At 44.4% G+C, this 15553-nt stretch overlaps 1 protein-coding gene across 1 annotated transcript in view; it reads right to left on the bottom strand.

Moving 5' to 3' along the window:
• Positions 1 to 15553, bottom strand: part of LRP8 (LDL receptor related protein 8) — an 82731-nt gene that overhangs the window by 5467 nt on the left and 61711 nt on the right. Inside the window, exons 8-16 of the mRNA XM_009287489.2 lie at positions 12691 to 12810; positions 12436 to 12561; positions 10432 to 10603; positions 7388 to 7615; positions 6689 to 6807; positions 5057 to 5196; positions 2255 to 2396; positions 1660 to 1812; positions 766 to 996 (exon numbers count right to left, since the gene is read on the bottom strand). Coding sequence (XP_009285764.1) covers positions 766 to 996; positions 1660 to 1812; positions 2255 to 2396; positions 5057 to 5196; positions 6689 to 6807; positions 7388 to 7615; positions 10432 to 10603; positions 12436 to 12561; positions 12691 to 12810 — 1431 coding nt within the window. The remainder of the gene's footprint in view (positions 1 to 765; positions 997 to 1659; positions 1813 to 2254; positions 2397 to 5056; positions 5197 to 6688; positions 6808 to 7387; positions 7616 to 10431; positions 10604 to 12435; positions 12562 to 12690; positions 12811 to 15553) is intronic.

A 15553-nucleotide genomic window follows, 5' to 3' on the forward strand; every position in this document is an offset into this window, starting at 1 on the left:
GACGTGGTTTTTGTTTGGGTTTTTTTTTTTTTTTTGGAAAAGCAGTTCAGCTTTTCTGCTTTGCCTTGGCAGCACAATCTAGAGGGATGATTACCTTTTAGCACTGAGATGCTAGGTTGGTGTTTCATTAGGCACTCATCGTGTAGGGTGAACTTTAGGAGAGCCTATTAGCGCTCTCCATTGGGATACTCTTCTAATACTGTAATGAAAAACTTCAAACGTCTATTACGGATCAGGCCACATTAACATGCAAAGCACAGCCATGCAAAACAGCGTGCAGCTTGTATTGGGCTGTAGTAATTCCAAACGTCCAGCAGGGCTAAAGCTGGACAGGAGGCATTTTTTCACAACTTGTGCTGGATCACATTAATAATTAAACAATTAAAATAGGTGAAGCGCCTGTAGAATCATCCGTATTATGGTATGCAGCACTACAAACAGCACTGAAGCTGGGATGAGCTACTATTAGGCACAAGGCAAGGACTAGTATGAACTCTCAGGGCCTCATCTCCAGAGTCAGCTTTACGTGTGTTGGATGAAGACCTGACCTAAGTTCCTTAACATCCCGAGCAACTAGAATCACATCAGCCATCATAACAGAGGTGTCTGCAGAAAGAGTACCTGATTTCTCCTGCTATACAACAGGATGTGCCTGCATCTGACCCATTTATAACTCAGATGTTAGGTCACGTCTCCCACCAGTGCGTGAGAGTTCTTGTGATATGGTATATACAGAAAAAGAAAAGAGGAATCTCATTCTCTTACAGTGCTGTGATAAATTGCTGTTTCCAGTGGTCATCTCAGAATCTATAAGGATGGATGTGGTGGAAGGTAAATGAAAACTTGGGGTGGTAATTGTAGCTTCTGATACAGGTTTGGGGACGACTTCAGTGGTGTTACTGGCACTGCCAATTACAGTTGCGATGGTCGTGGTACTGGCAGTACGGGATGCTGTGGTTGTAGAAACCAGTGCAGTAGTTGAAGTAGTTGGAAGATCTGAAAAGCAAGAGCAAACATGAAATGTGGTAAAAGTAAGTACAAAGCAAATCACAAATGGTGATATAAATCTGGGGAGGAGTGTTACCTGATTAGAAGCAGAAACCAAATTCCAGTTCTATTTACCAGGTAGTCAGACTATCAATAGTTCTCTGTCTAAAGCTACAGAAATGATTTCCTGAAGTCAAGCTTTATTTATTAGTAGTAATAAAGCACTCTGGATGGAAGGTAGTTAAGAAGTTCCAAAACTTAGGGTTTTTTTCAGTACCTCGGAAGATACTGAATTTGTACCATGAACTATTTGCATGTTAGGGAAAACTACATTGAAACCACCCGTCTCTTCAGGATATTGTCAGCAATGACTGTGGCCTCACCAGATCCAGAATCTATAGGGCAATAACATGGCAAATTTTAATGATTTATTGACCATTCACACTTTTAGTGCTGGGCCTTATCCCTTTTTTCCTCCTCCTGCTGTATCTCTTTCTGGTTATGCTTTCAAAAACAAGCAAGTTTTCAATAAAGAACACCACAAAGCTGTGTTCAGAAGGCAGTAAGTACATGGAATACAAAAGCTAACGTTTGTGTTCCACCATCAGGAAATATATTCACTCTAAGTATGATTTTATTGGAATAGTGGAACAGCGACATGATTGTATTTACCTTTGTAGCATTTTTTCATGTCAGGACCCAGCCACATATTGTCAGGACAGGCACATGTATACTTGGGAGAATGGGGAGAGATCTGAGGTGCAGGAAGACACAAATACTCGCAGCCTCCATTTGGCTGGGGACTGAGCTCACAGGAATCTGGAGCTGTGCGAGGATGGAAGACAAGACAAGTTATTTTTCTAATTATTTCTTGTTCTTGGCAAAGAAGTATCAGGTCTTCTAAGAAGACTCTCTTCCACTCCCTACCTCAATTAATCAGGCTGCTTAATCATCTTTACAGTTTGGAATAGAGTGAAACCTCACAGACTACTATAAAAACTGCCCAAATACATAATGAATGGCAAGCATCACAGTGACAAGAGTAACTCACTGTTATCAAAGATGCTAATTAAACAGCTATTAACAAATTGCAGACTTTTCAATAAATGCTGCCGCTGAATTAATTACGCAGGAACTTCAAACATTAGGCATTGATTTCACATTATTACCTGTGCTTTCTCTCTCATCAAGAACCGTCAGGAAGCATTTCATTTACTAACTAAATAAACCTGATTTAGGGCCATGATGCCCCGCGGACAAGTCTTACCTTTAGGCTGCTTTAATTCATGAAATACCACAATGTCATGAGGATTATTGAGATTTTCTGCCAAAATGGAGATGTCCAAGCCATTCAGCCTGTTTGCGCTGAAGATTGCTTCATTCTCCAGGTCAGTCCAGAACACTCTGTCCTGCAGGAAATGCATAGGATTTCTGACCTGGCCCTGCTCAAATCCAACTCAAGTTGGATTAAACTCCAGTAGTCACAAAGTCAACACACTGTGTTCCTACCTTGGGGCACCTTTGGCTCGTGCTACTTCTATCTGCAGCTTTTTCTTTTTTTTTGGACACTGTCATTTCTAATGTTCAAAAGCACAGCAATCCTACACGTTTATAAAGTGCTTAGTAATTCTGAGTAGCTATGAGACTGAGACAAGGGAGCAGAAATTTGGTTAAGTACAGAAGAGTTGCATCCATTCTGTTTCTGAACCATTTTTTTTTTAAAGGGCCATACCAGAAACTTTTGTTATCTCTGCTGATTTTTTTCTCCTTTCCAAAGATAAGACCTACATTAAGCAGGTATCTACAAAGAGGCCAGTGCCTACAGCACACGTGGAAGATGAGTATCTATTTCTCTTTTTTTAGTAATATTTAGTATGGCATACTATGATTGAAGATACAAAATAACTGTGCAACGAGGTACACAGGGATTGCAGTTATCAAACAGTATTTAGTTGCTTGGTCAGCTATGTATACTGCTGCCTTTTGTTATCTCTGCTGATTTTTTTCTCCTTTCCAAAGATAAGACCTACATTAAGCAGGTATCTACAAAGAGGCCAGTGCCTACAGCACACGTGGAAGATGAGTATCTATTTCTCTTTTTTTAGTAATATCTTTAGTATGGCATACTATGATTGAAGATACAAAATAACTGGTCAACGAGGTACACAGGGATTGCAGTTATCAAACAGTATTTAGTTGCTTGGTCAGCTATGTATACTGCTGCCTGCTAAAAACCATATATATTTCAGTAAGGAAAGGCACATTGCTGGAGAACAAGGGCAAATTATCAAAAGCAAAAGGGTTGTCTGTTATTCTAACCAGCCATTCAGATGAGGAAGGGTGTACAGAGGTTAAATAACCCAAGAGATCCTTCCAAACATTGCTGATGAGGATAAAACTAAAGAGCAGCGATGTCTTGGGGAAACCTGTGCCCAAAGTTAGATGCCTAGACATCAGACATTGCGTGGGAGGAATAAGGATTTTAAGGAAGAGGGGTTTGCTGAGTCAAAAGCCAACCTAGTTAAGCGAAATGAAGAGGACCTTGACAGGGAGCCAACCAGACAACTTTCTCTGCTATAGCTTACCTAGAGTTGAGGTGCTAAAATTGAAGCTTTTATTCCCATAATCATTTAAATAATCACAGAAAGGAGCTTAGCTACAAGAGAGGAGACTTCACTGCCCCAGGCTAGTGATACTTGGCAATCCTCTACCAGCGGAGGAAGAGCTGGATTGTCTCTCTGCTTCCACCCAGGCAAAGCAGGGATTTGAATTGTCTTCCATACCCCTGGAGTACTCCTGAGATAGGATGGGGAACGCAGAGTTTCGAACGCATGCTTAGCATGAGATACAAACTGCAGGGAAGCCATTAGCCCTGGGCCCTGCCACTGGGTAGCTGTGTATAAACTAACGGCAGAAACATGGATGCCCATTTATGTAGTAATTTCTGCAGATCTCAGCAGGTCTTAGGTTCTTCCTTGATGACATTTGAGGATCTGAACTGTACTATTTCATTAATTACTGCACTGCTCTTAGCAAGGCTACAGTGTGACACTGAATGGTACAAGAGTACTGAATCTACAAGACTAATAGGGTTTTCAATGGAACATGTTCAAGTAGGAGTTGGAAGCCTAACACCTTTGTGAAATAGGCTTATGTCTTTGTAGGATCACAGCTATATTTTTTGGGGGGCAGGGAATTTTCTCTGATGTGTGGCAGGGTTTATGTGTCGTAACTGGAGCAGTTCAGCCTGAAAGAGAATTATCTGACCCTTTCAGAACTAGGTGAACAAGCACCTTTTTAATGCCAAGTCCCCAGCCTCAGCAATGCACTGGTGCACAGTGACTGCAGGGGGAGCCCAGCGAGTGCCTTGCTGGCACAGATACTCCTGAGATACTCCTGAGACAGGTGAAAACGTTTCTGAGGATACTTCTGCAGATACTGGGATGGACAACAGAAACAACTAGCCAACGCAGCAAAATTTAAGGGGCCGTCCTGCCTTGAGGGTTCTGCCGGCACCAGAAAATGCAACACAGGCATACAAAGATGGTGTGAAACAAAGCTGCTGAGAGCAGCAGAGCACTCCACTGCAGGCTGAGAGGTTGCTCTGAGCCCATGCAGCTCCCCTCAAAGTCCGACTTTGAAAAGACGAGAGACATGTTGCAGTGTCATTCAGTGAATGGTTGTCCCACCTGCTGATCACAGTAAGTGGCTTCTCCCTTCCCTTGCTAATAGTTTTGGCTTTGTATGGACAGTTGGCTCAATTCAAATCACGGAAAACCCATTACCCATTTTCCAGTTCTGTGGGAGGTGTTACACTGGGCACCACCTGCCCCTCATGGATGCACTGGTACTACATTAGGTAAAAGCATGAGACAACGCATTGCTCCTGATTAAGGGCTTTAGAAAACAGTTTTCATTGCTGAACCCACACCAGGTTAATTGGTTTCTATAGCAGCAAACGCCCTCGCTGAGCTTTCTGTGCTATGCAAAAGGCAGAGCTTTTAATCAAGAGGAGCTTTGAGACCTCTTGCAGTCTCCAGTCTGTTCTGCATCCGTTTTTGACTCTTACCTCAAACACTGCTAAGCCGAAAGGATGGCTCAGATCGTCAACAGAAGAGATCAGAACTTTTCTGTTGCTGCCATTGAAATCAATGCAGGACAGTGAATGCAATTTGGAGTCTACCCAGTAAAGACGCTGATTCAGCAAATCTGGGAAGTGAAACACAATGAAGCAAAATTACACACAGCTCCTGCAACTCTTTTTCTCTTGCCCAGCATGTTTCTCCTGCTGGCAGCATGACTAATCTCTTTATTATTGGACTTTTTTTTTTTTTTTAACACTAGTTCTGATTTTGAATCAGTGCCCAGATATGCTGGGATAAGATCCTATTAAAAAGATTAAAAAGGAGGAACATTCTGGGGGCTGTGTGTGTGTGGGGAATGCCTGACTGACAGCTTTGTACAACGAGGTTCTTTTGTTACCAGGAGGAGCAGGCCAGCAGCAGTTTGAGCTTCCCAGAGTCAGTCCATCAGTGCCTGAGCGAAGCTTCATCCCTCTCAAGGCTGTTCGGTCCTTGGCCTCTTGCTGGAGAACAACTGTGATTCAAATGAAACGCCTCTCTGAAGGAGCAGTACAATTTGAACATCTTCAGTGAAGAAGAATCCTGGGTCCAGAAACCCTTCTTGTGCTGCAGGCTGGGGTAACGCTGGTGGTGGGGACACTCCTACCACAACCAGCCAGGTTTTGGGGAAGGTGCAGGTAAGAGTGGGAGGGAAGGATCCAATATTATTTAGAATGCTAAGCACTGAATTTCTCTTCCTGGAGCAAATTCACTCATTTTGGATGAGATTCACTAAACAGAATGCAAGTGGATGAGTGCCAACACAAAACAAGTTCTGTTATTAAACAAGTCATTAATTAATTTCTTAATTACTAAAGGATAATATTATTTGTTCACAGCAGTAGCACTTCAACACTATGCAATGGTAGCAGCATTTTCTCCTACATCCTTATCATGGCCAGAATTTTCAAATATAAAACCAAGCAGAGAACCTCACATCTGCATGGCGTTAAAACACATACAGCTGTAACTCCAGAGGAGGGCGTCCCCTGCTGCCCCATGAGAGCAGGAAAGCTCCTTTCCACTCCGGCAACTTGGTGAGGCAGTGAGAACGACCACAGCCCTCTGTGGACCAGCAGGATGCAGATACGAGCCTAGATGGGTTCCATCTTGCTACCCCCACCCAGAGTGGCTGGGCAGGCATGTTGACGGGGAATGGGCTCTGCAGGCTGTCTCTTTCCTTGATGTACCGTGCATTAATCAGTCCAATGAAGTATCTTGACACTGCTTCTGAGACAGGTTCAGGCCCAGAGACACTAGCACCAAGGACTCCGATGCTTCCTGGACTTCCAAACGGTTGTTGCAGCTCTGCATCCTCCCCCAAAATTTCTCTTTGCCTTAAGGCACACCTAAACGCAACTCAAAGTTCCTGCAGTATGAGGTTCTGGGGCAAGACTTACTGCATATGCTTGCTACTGAAATAAAATCACTTGTGTTGGAGAGCAGTAAGTGACAAAGTATTTGCAGGATTTTTGTGTGCAGGTGCCTTTGCGCATTTACAATTTTGTCTTCCTGTTTAACAATAAAAATAAATTTATGTCAGCCACAGTGGATGCTGTAGCTCTAACCTGGGCACTTACCAAGTGTGATGCCATTTGGCCACTCAATGTTGTCAGTCACCAGCACTTGCCGCCCCACGCCATTCAGGCCAGCTTTCTCGATCTTAGCTTTGTCTCCCCAGTCAGACCAGTACATGAACCTGAAAGAGACAGATGAAAGAAAACAGTAAATTGAACTCTAGTGTAAGAAATCTGCACTACTAATCGGAATAGGAGGTGCCCTGTTCTCTCCTTACTACAGCAAAGCCCCTCAGCCACTTCAGTTAATTCTGCTATGCACCTAGTGTAGCCACACACTGTCCCACAGGGTACTCTGCCACAAAACTTGCACCAGAATGCAAAATCTCACCTTAGTAACCCCATGCAAACTATCTCCTGGTGTGTCTGCTAGGTATGTGGACTTCACTTATCCAAGTAGCCCATACACATGTCAGACAGACTATTTCATCTCCCAGCACAACCTACATGCCTGGACCAGCTCAGACCCATTGAACACATGACCTGACCATTATTTTCAGAACTTTCCTTAACAGCAGTAGCCTTGCAAAGAGTTAGTTGAACCATCTCAGCAGTCCCATTTAAGTTCAATGGATCTATCTATCTTAAAGGGCATCTGAAGCCTTGATGAGATGAGAACCACCCACAAGTTTGTAAGAGAGGCAGAAAGAAGACTAGAATGTCTCTGTTGGTGAAGGGAGTGTTTGTGGTCTTTACACCTACCTCCGTGTGGGATCAACAGCAATGGCTCTTGGCTCACTGAGGTCACTGTTGAAAAGTGTCCTCCTCCGGCTTCCATCTGCAGTGGCCACTGAGATGGTCTTGTTTCCGGAATCCGTCCAGTAGATATTCTTATGAACCCAGTCTATTGCCAGTCCTTCAGGAGAGTTCAGCTGGCTGTCTATCAAAATCACCTGCTCAGCTGTGTCACTCGCTTTGTCTATGTAGGCACTGCAAAGACAGGACTCGTCACTGGACTGACACACGGCACAGAGAGGGCTGTGCACATGTGCATCGGGTTGGATCTTAGATAGCTGAATGCCAGGTAGCACCACTGCAACCCCACGGAAAGAAAGTGCACATGTGGCAGCATGATTGACATAGAAACCCTTATGGCTGCATGCTGCAACCCTCCGCTTTCTCCTGCAACTTTTTCTTATTTCCCTGTATCTGGATGGCAGGCATTTCCAGAATAGGGAACTGTCATTTTATTTTTCTACCTGCTTCCTGCTATAACTGCACAATTCAGCAAAACATTTGACTTCAGGCACATTAACTTCAATAGCATCGATTCATGGGATCTATGGACATTAGAAATATAATCTCCAGTGCTCTGCTGAACAGAGTTGAACTTCGCGTGCAAATAAATGTGCTTAAATGTACTGCAGAATTAGGACCTGTGTAACTAATTATGATTCATCAAAGCAACTCATGAAGCTGTACTAATTTGGCAACTGATCTCATTAGATACAAAGAAAATGTTCACTAAATATCAGTGGCAGCCTCAAAATCTTTCAAAACGCTAATGAAAGGCAGCAAACTCCACATGGATGTTTCATAAATAACTCAGTGTTGCTCCTACAAGCACACAGGCTGATTCTGCTCTGTTGCTCCTGCACCAGTATCAGTTGCTCTGAGTGAACTAAAATGGAGTTATTCTGAGTTTGCATCAGTGTTTCTAAGAGCTTGGTCTGCCTCTTAGAATAACTTGGTACATCTTAAAAAAGTGACCAAACAGCAGAAAGTTTCCACCCCCCGAACATTTGAAACTGCAAGATGGTTTACATCTCCTGTTCACTAGCCATCCTGCCTTTGGTCATGGAATGAGAAGGTAAGTCGTATAGGAGCTGAGCTCTCAAGTATCAGATTAGAGACTTGGAAACAAATGTCTAAAACCAGGAATTCTTGACACTGTTTTATGCCCTGCGGCCCAGGCTGGAATGGCTACGTAGAGTCAGCCTGGATTAACAGCATGCTACTGCATCTTCACTACAAGGAATAGTTTTGGTTTCTCTCTGGCCCAACACCATATGAACGATATCATTGGGGTTCTTCAGGGCATCTGACAATGCTCCCAACACTCTGTTACTTTAGTCTGATGAGCACCACATGTTCTAACTGCACAGCTCCAGGTCAGTTAATTCCTCCCCAGTGAAACAGTCGTGTTCAATACTTCCCGTCCACCACTGCAGTGAGCTGCTGTGCTGTACCCTCAATGTGATTCACTGCACTGGTGGGGAAGCCCAGCAAGGCTCCTGCGGCTTTCAGGGAGGGCTGAAATACAGGTGACATTTCAATTCTCTCAGTAACTAAATATTGTAAAAGATCTTCTGACACCCCAAAGGGGACATCACCTTAATAGGAGCAGATCTGGAAAGGCAAGTGAGGTGAGCATTAAGAAAGATGGGATGTCTTGCCAGCAATTACCTCCTGCACCATAGTTGTCACCTTGTGATAGCCTCTCAACTATAGACTGCTTTTCCGCAGAGGACTCCTGCAGGTGGAGTCCTGTTCTCTGCTGGAAGGACATGGTGGCCTTTTGTTTAAAAGTGTTTGATATTAGTGATAGTCGCAGTATCTTAAACAGGAAAATTAATTGTTAAAAAGTTATAATTGCATATAATTGTTTCCCTACAGAAAAGGTGGGACTTACAACAAAGCTAACGCAAGCAGGAGTAAGAAAGAGAAAAATGCTGCTGTTTGGAAAAAGGCTTGGTATAGCCATGTTCAGGGTATGAACACTGTTCAGTGGCCCCCAGTGCCCCAGGGCATTCACTGTCAGAGAGCTGCAGAAGTAGTGTGTCTTGAATAATTCTCTGTGTATGAATACAAAGCCCTTACCCACCCCTGCCTGTGCCTACAGAATCAGACACAGTGAAAGCAGCCAGCTTTCTTCTGAACCATCTTCCCCATTTTCAGAGGCCCACAGGCCCGCTCAGGGTACCTGCCTAGCAACTTGAGTGCTTAATACTCAGCACAGCCTGGGCAAATTTCCCTGCCAATGGCATGGGAGCTACCACAGCCTGCAGAAACCCTGGCTTGGCTCCCACACACTGAAACCAATCAACCTTTCCCTGATCATTAGCTAAAATCCAGAACAAATCACTGTAGAAGCTGCAATAGGGTGCAATAGCTATGCAAATCAGAATATACATGGGGGATTTTCAGCTCATAAATTAAATGCATTTTTGACTAGGCACGCTCACAAGCCCCGGTACATAATACTGTGATGGATGCCATAAAAACAGCTGAAGGAGGAGGGAGAATGAGAATTACAGAATGTGTACTGTGGGCAAGTGCTGTGAATTTAAATCCAGTCTACCAGAGACTACAGTGGGCAGCTAGTATCTGTGTTGCTACCTCCTTGCTCCCACCATTTGCCTCCTTTGTGCTTTCAGATGCTAAGTCCTTTGTGGTTTCACATACAGCAAGCACACAGCAGAGCAGCAGTCTCATGCAGCATCGCTTAGCAATATTATGATTCAGTAAACAAGAGTCTACGTGTAATTGCACAAATGCAGCAGGATCTATTATTGACAAAAAGCCTTCCTGTATTATCAAACCAGAAAACGGCACAAGCCCCTGATTTCTTTATCAATTCCTAAAAAAGCTCACAAAGTCTGGGCCACAACAGGTAATCCAGTAAGGGAAGAAAAGCCCTCAGGTTCACTGTACCCTGCATTGTTCTCTACAGATTGTCCTTAAGGGGTACAGATTGAACCATAGCTTTTGAAAGGTACCAAAACACACATTCTCTTGTCCCTTACCTGTAGATTTTTCGGTAGAACAAATCACACCAATATATTCTGTTTGTTGACACTTCCACGTCCAGCGCCACAACATTCTTCAGCATGGGAATGATGCGAGAGTAGTCCCTTTTCACCAGGTCTATCTTACGGACCTCATGGCGATTGGTGAAGATCAGGTACGGACTCTTGCCTACCACAGAAAATAAGCTCGTTTGTCATTTTAGCAGCTGACCCAACGGCTGCATTCAGCTTTCATTTCTCAAACAACAACAGAACTATCAGTCACTGATAGTTCTGCTTTGTAAGGAAGCTTTACACCATACCAGAAGCAAGTGTAAATGGCTTCTAGAAGCAGAACTATCACACGTGGACACGGAGGACTGCAGCACCTCTGTGGTCACTGGATGCACACTGGCTCTTGGTCTGCTCATTCTGCTAAGCCACAAGCAAAACTCTGGGGAATGTCCTCACCTTCAGTTACACATTTTAGATACAAAATACATGGGGCAGATTTTGGTGACTCATGGCCAGGACAAGGAAGAGATGGCCCTCTAGGCTGGCTGGAGGGAAGGGAGGCAGCCAGACTTGAGGCATGATAGAGCCACATGGAATACAGCAAAGCCAGAACTTGTTGCCAGGGAGGAATTTTAGACTGTCATGTACATGCAGAACTCACACAGTCCACCTGAGCAATTGGGCTCAGACAGTTCACATCTCTTTTTTGTGGGGCCAGAGCCTGCAGCCTGGGTCCTGGTGATACTGCTACTGCAGTTGTGATCTCAGGCCAGCCCAGGCCAGAGCCTCTCAAAAAGCATAAAGTTGACCTGAATTTTCCAAAATACAGCAGAGCAGGACACATAGAAACCCAATAGTTATTTTGCTTAGAAGACCATAGCTAGAATCTTAGCCTCCACAGTTATTCACAGTGGCCCCCATGGAGGCCAGTTTCCTACTGTAGGAGGCAGACACCTATGCCTCTAGGCTCAGACCAAGAGGTGCACATCCTTGCCCTCTGCAAGTAGCAGAGCATGTGATTCTCTGTGTTCTTAAGTGTCACTAAAATAAGCTGCGAGTCAAACAGCTAAAGCTTTAGTTCGCTCTTTGTGCGCCTCTGTGTTTGAGGGAGGCTCAGAACGAGCTTTAGTGGATTAGACTGGTTTGTCTCCAACAGTTGCCAGTAGAAGATGCTAGCAAAGAGCATCTTTCCACTGGGGATTGAGGAACATGATACTGAAAGGGAAGAGCTGGGACAAGGTTCTAGCTCTGGAATACGTCGTGCTGCAGGGCTCCCAGCACAGACTCTCGGGCACAACAGAATTTTCTAACCAACAAGCAGATCAGTGTCCCAGGATTTGGGTCAGTCCTAACTCACTGCAGCTGTGAGACTAACAGACTTTATGAGGACAGCAGGACACTGTGCATACCATATAGAACCTGGGAAGAAAGAGGCCACATGGATGTGGCAATTTTTTATTGCAGGTAACTCGCTCTTCCCCAGGAGACCCACTATTTCCATTAAAGAAACCCCCAGCATGGCTAATGCTCACTCTTGCACAATTCAACTTTCATTTTTGCAATAAGGTCGAGCAAACTGCTGGTGTTCATGTTGGTATTTGCGTAAGAGGTTGGGAAGGTGGAGAGGTGGCTAACCTACGGTGCTTTAATTGGGATGTTTTCTTCCTTTTAATACTACTACCACTAAATGTTTTTGCTGCACTGTTTTTAATAACACCTGTCAAGACGCTTTCTTTTCTAGTTTCAGCTTCAAACAGCCAACTAGTGACTGTAATCTTGCTCTGTACACTGTTAAAATATTCTGATCTGCGTGATCAGTAGTTCTTGCCTAGAGACACATCTGCTATCACTGCAGCAGTTCTCTGCTGCTCGAAATGAAATGTCGTTGCTTGCTTGCTTTTCTAGTTTCCTTTTCTGTTCCCCTAGCCTCAGCCCTGCAAGCATGTTTTCTTATTGGAGTTGTGATGTTGAGCAAGCAGAGTTTAAGTGCCTGTGGCGTTGTCTTACCTACAGCTTTGCAGTTCTTGGACAGGGTGTCCATCTCATATCCCTCGTAGCACTCGCACTTGTAGTCCCCCTTGTAATTAATGCAGATCTGGCTACAAGCGTCTGGATTCTCACATTCATCTATGTCTGAAAGGAGTGTTTGAAACCCATCAATAACTTGAAATCAAACCATCTGTGATGGAGCAACGCTGAAGTGAATATAATCACGTCTCTGTATGGTGAAACACAAGGGACTGCTGTTTGCATGTAAATTACCTCCACACGTTTTTTTATCCAGAAGCTTGTATCCGAGCGGGCATTCACATTCATAACCAATCTTCAAGTCTTTGCATATGTGTGAGCAACCACCATTGTTCATAGAACATTCATTAATACCTGGAAGGGATATACAGATTATCTATGACAAAGGAGGGCTTTTAGTTGTAAGATTAAATAAAATTAAGAGGGGTCCTCAGAAATTTTCCCGTACCTATCAGCTTTTGGTAGCAGGAGCTGGCCCCATAAAGCATATGAGTGACTTCACAGATAGGAAGCTACCACCATATCACTTTCTCGCCCTTTGTTATTCCAGACCAACACTGTAGGATCATTTGGACTGAAAGCTAGTGGCTAAATGAACAGGGAGCCCCGGGGATACAGCGTATGTGAATCTCTGCATCTCATCCCATCAGAGAGCTGCTGCTTTGAGCATGTTCTGCCACATGTGAGAAACTTCCAAGGGACCTACGGGCTCTCTCCAGGAGACTCCTTCTTCCCCATGTGCTGGTTCATGTTGACTTTTCTGAACAGTCTCTCAGCTTTAATAATTCATGCTGGGGGAGTCTCATCTCCCAGCGGCCAGCTATTTTGAAATACTGTACTATTTTCCCATCTAGCTCCAAGGAATGATCTATGTGAAAATTCCAGAAAACACCAAAGTACAGTCTGTCAGAGATACTCCATTAGCACTGAGATACAGTCCTCCCACAAACACCTCCCACACGACAGTCTCTGCTGGCAGCCTGCATCAGCCCAAGAGTGCCATTTATGAAGCAACAGCCCCCATCCTCTCCTCGGTCCCTGTCTAATCCAAGGCCACCTCTCTGATCCTGCTTTCAAGTGCTGAAATGAAAAACAGACTAAATGGATCCTTGTAACTAGAACTGAATGAGAGGCTGAGGAAAGCTGGTTTCCTGTCAGAAATAACATTTCTTGTTGTTGTAATTAACCTACACAAGGTGAAGAGGAAGTCCTCTCCCTAAGTAAGACTGCTGAACAGAAGCTGTGGGATTTCAGGGATAATGGGCTCAACTAGAACAAGCAAAACTGATTTGCTTCAATCTATAATGCAATTTAAAGGCAAATTTTTCATTCATCTTTTACTTCTTGCTTCCTTGCGCACGGCAGGTGAGCAGTATAGCAGAGCCATTAAACCAGTACTCTTGGAAGAAAACGAAAACAACCACAAGCCAATTAAGTCAGTAAGACTAGGAAAATACCATGCCAGAAGGAACCCCATCTCAGCTTTGGGATGCTTTCACCTTCCTATCAAAGACACACACATATAGATAGATATCAATACGTTATTAATACAGCGAGTTCACTAGGCTCCAAGAAAGTGTCCACAGAGTCACATTGTGTGTTGTCACTGTTCAATGATGTTTATTAATGGATATCACCTATTCCTACACTTGCATAGGCCTCTAGCAAATTGGGTCATAAACACGTACAACAAGCTCTGTGCAAAATACTACAAAGGCTGTTTCGACTAACAAAACTAGCAAACCCTCACTTAGATGATTCCCATGGTTTCAGAGGTGCTTTGTGGAATGGATTTAGAGACTGTAAATTAAGTGCTGGTTCACTTGCTGCACTTCTCAATAGGAGCTGAGGAGGAGCCAGGCAGAGACATTAGCCTGTTCTCTTTCTGCTGGGCAGCTGCTGCCCATTACCCAAACTTCAGCAGTATATTCACTGCCTGCCTAAAATAAGACAAATGACATTCTGTCTTCTGCCGTGCTTTTTTGGGGAATCTCAGAGGGCATTGCAGTGTGTAGCACACAGCTAGACAGACACACCAAGATGAGGAGCATGTCCTGCACCTCCTGCCTTCTGCATGGATTACTTGTGCATGGGTGTTACGTTCACAGCAATCCACATCATTCTGCACTCTTAAAGAAACATGTTTCCTTTGGGGGTATTCTCTGCTCAGCTTCCTAACTCAAACAACACCACTGCCAGCCTGGGACTGCACCAAGTCAGTCATGTCACCACCGTAAGGTTGAGCACCAAGCCCAGCTGTGCCATGCCACTGCCCAGTCTCCTAAGACAAACCAGGCTGCCAGCTTTGTTGAGAGACCTCCACAGACAGACAAGTTGCAACACCCACTCATAAAGACAGGGAGGTGTGGATTAGTGTGGAAGAAAGCAAGGGCATACTGAAAGCACAAGGTAAGAGCATCCTCACTAGGCATGCACACACACTTCTTGTCTGATACAGAGGAGAGACTGACAGTTCTTCCTGAATGTGAGCTATTTAAGAGGCAGGCACTGAGCTCCATGCTACTGGTGCTCCATGATGTCATGGAAAGGGATGCCTGTCTGAGACATTTCTGCACTAGGGAAAAAAACAAATGTGTTTGAGTGATGCTCCAGATTGGGGCTGGTGCCCACAATGCCTGGTGGGAAAGGTGGGAGAGTGGCTGTCCTAGGGAGAGTGGCACAGTTCTCTGGCCTGGACTTTCTGTTTTGCTGACTCTGACAGCCCCCATGCAGACGCGGCTCTCGTGGCTTGCTCATTCTCACTAGCCCAGAGCTGGCAGGACGCTGCAGAGAGCAACCTGCTGTCATTTCTAAGGGAACCAGCAACAACATGTAAAACCCAGAAACAGCTGAAGTCATCTCTCAGTGATTGCCGCCACTCTATGTGTTTTCACCTTCAAAGCATGTTCCCAATGCTAAATTTTTATGATGTTATCATAATCTTACAATTCAAAGATAATTTAGGCAATGAGGCTAAATAAACTGGTCTGTGCTGTGGAGGACAGTAGTATCTGGGGAGAGGGGGAATTCCTGGTTCCTAGTCCCGGGCTTAGTTCATACATCCCTCCAAGAATAAAAGCTGAGCTGAGAAGGGCAC

This window comes from Aptenodytes forsteri, unplaced genomic scaffold, assembly GCF_000699145.1.
Source record: "Aptenodytes forsteri isolate BGI_AS27 unplaced genomic scaffold, ASM69914v1 Scaffold119, whole genome shotgun sequence".
In the NCBI taxonomy this organism is placed as follows: domain Eukaryota; kingdom Metazoa; phylum Chordata; class Aves; order Sphenisciformes; family Spheniscidae; genus Aptenodytes; species Aptenodytes forsteri.